The sequence below is a fragment of the Phragmites australis genome, chromosome 21 (genome assembly GCF_958298935.1).
Source record: "Phragmites australis chromosome 21, lpPhrAust1.1, whole genome shotgun sequence".
In the NCBI taxonomy this organism is placed as follows: domain Eukaryota; kingdom Viridiplantae; phylum Streptophyta; class Magnoliopsida; order Poales; family Poaceae; genus Phragmites; species Phragmites australis.
This window is the reverse complement of record NC_084941.1, coordinates 22348994-22354646: the sequence shown is the minus strand read 5'-3', so window position 1 is coordinate 22354646 and position 5653 is coordinate 22348994. Positions and strand designations below refer to the sequence as shown.

The window sequence follows — 5653 nt, the reverse complement described above, 5'->3', positions numbered from 1 at the left end:
GTACGTCGTTTGTGTTGTAGCCGACAAATGCATAAAACTTACTCTTAGGTTTTTTTTTCCCCGAAAAGATGGTAAGAGGATTGCCGTTTTTATAAAGAAATAAAAAACAAGGTAAAAAAAAATAAAAGTCCGGAATCACTTGCTTACAAGCCTCTCCTCCACACAACCACAAAGCAAAAGAAACTCATCTATCAGAGTTAGAAAAGAGCAAAACCAACTGGTGGCTATCCTTAAGAGGAAAGGGTAAACGAGGAGGACAGATCACTAGAAACTTGTCGAAACGCAAGATGTCGTTGGTTGATATTCCCCTTAAACTTAAAAGCAACATACACCATAGAAAGCCCCGCATTTTGAAAGATTCTTCAAAATAGTTTATGAAGCTATTTAACTTGCTCTTAAGTTTATGAAGCTATTTAAGCGTTTATAAAATAGTTGTTCCTATTGAAGAGCGGGGCTCTTATACAGACGTTTCATGACGTAATATTTATTCTCTTTTAAGCATCTCTATAATTTGGTTTCAGATCCAAACTTGGACTCCAACTCGGTTTTACGCCTTCAAACGTGCAACGCTCCGAGCTTTATAAACAGCCGCGAGCGCTCGCACACGTACTGCTCCTACATTGATCTACTCCAAGAACTCGGACACATAATAAACCAAAGACCTCTCCCTCTCCACCTTGATCATCCATGTCGGGGTGGGCAGCCGCGAAGGAGGATGCGCCGGCCCAGCTGGAGCCATCGCCGGCGCTGGACGGCCCACCGGAGTTCCTGTGCCCGATCACCCTGGACATGATGTGGGACCCCGTCGTGGGTCCAACGGGCATCACCTACGACCGCGCCGGCATCGAGGCCTGGCTGCTCCCCACCGGGCGCGGTACGTGTCCCGTCACCCACGGCGAGCTTTGTGCCGAGGACCTCGTCCCCAACCACACCCTCCGCCGCCACATCCAGGCCTGGTGCGCCGCCAACAGCTTCCACGGTGTCGAACGGGTCCCCACGCCGCGGACCCCTGCCACGCCCGCGCAGGCCGCCGACGCCGTCGCAGAGGTCGAGGCCGCCGCCCGTGAAGGTGATGCGGCGTGGTGCGCGGAGGCCGCGCGCGGGGTCAGGCACCTCGCTAGGGTGGCCGACCGGAACCGTCAATGCCTCGCGTCCGCCGGCGCGGCCCGCGCGCTAGCAGTGGCGTTTGCCTCCTTCGCGCCCAGCGCCGGCGCTGCTGGGACTGGCGACGTGCTCGACGACGTCCTGGCAGCGCTGGTGCTAGTGATGCCGATCGACGAGGAGGCCATCGCGGCCATCGGCTCGTCGAGGGCGTCCGTGGCGCGGCTCGTCACCGTTGCCGCGCACGGTGACCTGCACAGGCGGCTGCAAGCAGTGGTCCTGGTCAGAGAGATTATCACCTTCTTATGCAACGGCAGCGGCGCGGGTGCCATTGACCTGAGCGCAAACGTCGATGCCATCGTCGAGGTGGTGGTCAAGACGGTCAGGGACGCCATCTGCCCGCAGGCCACCAAGGCGTGCCTGGTCGCCGCGTGCCACCTCGCGCAGGCCGACGAGTGCGCCGCGGCGCGCCTCGCGGCAGCCGGGCTCGTGCCGGTGCTCGTCGAGCTCCTCGTCGACGCTGACAGGAGCTCGGCCGAAATGGCTCTTGCCACGCTCGACGCGACACTAGCATCCAGCGACGGCAGGGCGCGGGCCCGGGCCGATGCGCTCGCCGTCCCCGTGCTCGTCAAGAAGATGTTCCGCGTGTCGGACACGGCCACCGAGCTCGTTGTGTCCGCCCTTTGGCGCATATGTAAGTTGCGCCAGGACGACGATGGGATGGACACTGCAGAGGCGAGGCGGCTCGCCATCGTCGAGGCGCTGCATGTGGGTGCGTTGCAGAAGCTGTTGCTGCTCTTGCAGGTTGGGTGCATGGAGGAAACGAAGGAGAAGGCCACTGAGCTGCTGGGGTTGATGGTCAAGTATCAGGCCAAAGGCGAGTGCATTGACACCATGGATTTCAAAGGCCTCAACAAGGTTTCTTGAAATCGAGATAGATGTAGAAACTAGAAACACTGTAATTTCGAGCAGATATTTTTGGTGAATTCAGTATAATATAACAAAAGGAAATAGGGGGAAATGTACATAAATATTGTAAATACTCCCTCTGATCCGTTCGAGAATGTAACACGTATTTTATTTTACAAAAGTCATTAAAAATAAACTTTGATCGTAAATTTCTCTTGTAATATGTTGTCAATTACTATAAAATCAACATCACACTAAAAGTACTTTGAAGTTTGAAATACAAATCTATTGAAACAATTTTTTATACTAAACATACATATAATTTGACTAATTATCAATTAAAACTTATAAAGTTTGGTTTTTTCGAATCAAAATACGCCTTACATTCTTGAACGGAGGGAGTAACTAATAAATAGCTAGTAAACATTTTGGAAGTTTTTCTTATATTTGAAGATTATTCTGTATCATTCTAAAATAATAAACTGATGGATATCAACCACTGTGGAAGAACTTCTAAATCCAACTTCTCGCATAATAAGGACAATATCGATACCAACTAAACAAATGGATATCAACCTTCACAAGACTTATGTACAACGGTTCGCACGAGTGCTACCTCAAGAATTTGGCACGGTTCTGATGTTTGCCCTTATTACCAATCTTTGTCATTCTTGCATAATCATGCACCATAGATATCGACATATTGTCAGTTTGTCATCAAATCTTTCAACAAATACAGACAAGATTGCATTTTGTTTTTTGCGAGGGAAAGATAAGGTTCTATTTCTCATGTTTTCTGAAATATTTTCCAGTATTTGTTCTTTCAATGTTCAGTCTAATTTCAGTAAGCTGAGAATTCAGTATCAGTCTATGTTCATTTTGTGATCCATCAGCATTATCAGAGTACCATTGCCAGCCTCGTTTTCTTTGTCTTTCAATATCATCCATAGAACAATAATACAATACCTTTCCAGAAGCCATTTGTGTAGCACATTCGAAGTCGTGGAAAATGGTGTCCGTCATTCTTCGTTCAAACAAATACGCTGGAATAGTCCGCGAATCCAGTCAAATGCGAACATCGTCACATCAACATCCGCTTATTATTCCTATCGTTACATCATTGTACATGCCAATCCAACTGGCAGGTTCTATTTGTTCTCAAGTTGTTATTCTTTATTCAATCTTCTGAACAATTCCGCTGCATCTGGGCGGTTCCAGACATAACCATGTCTGACTGTAAGATAAATTATACTACGACTCACCTGCCTCATCTGGGCATCTGGGCGGTTCCGCTACATCTGGGCAGTAGTACAACCACTGACAAGGATAACCACCTAACCTGCCTCAGTGACTCTATCTTAAGAATAATCCAACTTAGCAGCCAGCCTGCTGTTGTAACTCATATTTGCGAAAGCGGCTCGATTCAGTCAAAAACTCGCAATTAACAGAAAATCTGCTGCCTCATCACCGGGAGGTATAACTCAAATAAACCAAGTGAGCTACATTGCTCACCATATCTGATCATGGTAAGGGTCTATAAACACAAAATAGAGGTCAAAACATAGGTGATGCTGCTAAAAAAATCACCCAGAAAGAGACAACAAAACAAGATGCCTGCTCTTCCTACCCATGTGGGTAGGCTGAAAGCAACTTTTAATTAACTGAAGCGTTTTTTCAGTAAAATGTTTGAATTGATCCAAGTTTGCGTGTGACATGGTAGCAATATCTCCAGGTGTGTCAGTTTGCAAACCCAATTGATTTTTTTCCACCGAGAAGAAGTGGCTTCGCTTATTTATCACTCTAGCTCACAGTCATTCACTTAGATAATCCCACATTTTATTGACACGAGTAGCATCATAATCAAATGATCAATCTTTTGAGCGGCAAACCATCAATTTATCCAAAAGTAAGAATGTTGGTAGTCACTTGGTTAAAAGACATAACCTCTACTAGGAACGATAATTGAGTTATTACTAGCCATTGATTCATTTGGAACATGAGAATTTTTTCTCCTTCTATGTAGGAATTGAGCTAGGCTGTCTGCGAGAAATTACTGTAGGATTCCTGTTGAATTTCTACATTACAAACGGGGCCTTGTTTCTAGAGCCTAGCTTTTCCATCCTATTATGCTACACATTCAGAAACTGTACACTAAGGACTACCGTTCATTGAAAAAAAGTGAGACATCGACGACCTGACACCAAAGCAACTAACAGTGCGTGGTCTACATTTGACCACCATGCAAAGGTGGCGTCGTTACACATTTCTGTAGCACCGCGGACATTACCGACTCTTAGACAGTGGCAGAGCTTGAAAGGAAAAGTTGAGGGAGGCAATCTAAGATACACACCGAAATATATAGTCAATTTAGCGTTCTTGTTAATGTAAATGTGATGAAAATTAATGTTCTGTATAGAAAATTTCTACCCAAGGAGGGGGGGGGGGGGGGGGGGATGGCCACCTTTGGCCTCAATGAGCCTCCGCCCCTGCTCTTAGATGCGTTTCATGATCAAACTAATTTAAAGTGATTGAGTGGCCACAAATCTATAGTTTCTACGTTTATGTTCCAATTCTCGCCTCAGAATCAATTTGGGTAATTTTGTCAAACTAGCACTACATCAGTCAGTCGAGAGAGTTGGGTAAACTGTTTATAGCCTGTCAATCCTATCATCTGCTAGACACAGCTGACAAAAATAGTTCAAAATCTCGCTCCTTTTTTTTTTTCTTCAAACTTGTCACTGGACCTAATTGTGGATGCCGATTAATTGATTTTTCTCTATTTTGGCCTGGCCTGGGGTCCTATTATCATATGAGACTTTCATTGGATCACAATCAAAATTGAGAGGACAGAAAATGGCTCTAGTAAATATCCTAATTAAAATAGGCCAAACCCAACAGTCCCTTTCACTTTTAGAGAGAACAAAGAAAAAAGAACATTTTTGACATAATTACTAACACACTGCTAGATCCTTCATGTCGATGACTCTTCACTGTGGAGGATCCATGAAAGAGTACACTTTATTTTAATCATCCAGACATTTCTCCTAAGCATGCAATCTTGTCACAATTTTCCGACCGCACCAATGACATTTCAGTTACTTAACATGAGTTGCTTGATCATGAGCTGAATTGACTACATGGTTCTCAAGTTTTGATTCTTCATTCAATCTTTGAATAATTTTACTACTTCTGTGCAGTTCCAGGCATAACCATATTTAAATTTTTAGGATCAAAGAACACTAGTAGTATAGCCACTCACCCTACTACAGAACGGGTTAAAAGTAGCGCCACATCAGTGCCGGTTCATCAGTAACTGCGACAGAAAGTGCATCAGTGTCGGTTCTTAATCTCTCGTTCGCGAAAAATAAGAAAGACGCTAAGAACCTTCACTGATAGTCACTATCAGTGTCGGTCGTGGATGGAACTGGCACTGAAGTCTCCCGTTCACACAACAGTCAGTGCTATTCTTATCCTTTCTCTCCCGTTCACACAACATCTCTCTCTCTCCCAACCTCTCTCTCCCGTTCACACCACACAAGACTGCCATGAGCAGCACGTCCATGGGGCTGAGGAGCAGCACGTCCATGGAGCAGAGGAGGAGCACAGCGCCAAGCGAGGCTGCCACGAGTAGCATGTCCATGGG

The 5653-nt window shown here is 45.9% G+C and overlaps 1 protein-coding gene across 1 annotated transcript; it reads left to right on the top strand.

Annotated features, from left to right (window-relative positions):
* The first annotated feature begins 552 nt into the window (after positions 1 to 552).
* LOC133902920 (U-box domain-containing protein 21-like) lies at positions 553 to 2231 on the top strand. Its single transcript, XM_062344244.1, has one exon. The coding sequence runs from the start codon at positions 688 to 690 to the stop codon at positions 2026 to 2028; it is 1341 nt and encodes a 446-aa protein (XP_062200228.1). The 5' UTR covers positions 553 to 687; the 3' UTR covers positions 2029 to 2231.
* The last annotated feature ends 3422 nt before the right edge of the window (positions 2232 to 5653 follow it).

Excerpts from the sequence above, each read along its gene's own strand:
- LOC133902920 (XM_062344244.1), top strand. The coding sequence starts at position 688 with ATGTCGGGGTGGGCAGCCGCGAAGGAGGATGCGCCGGCCCAGCTGGAG.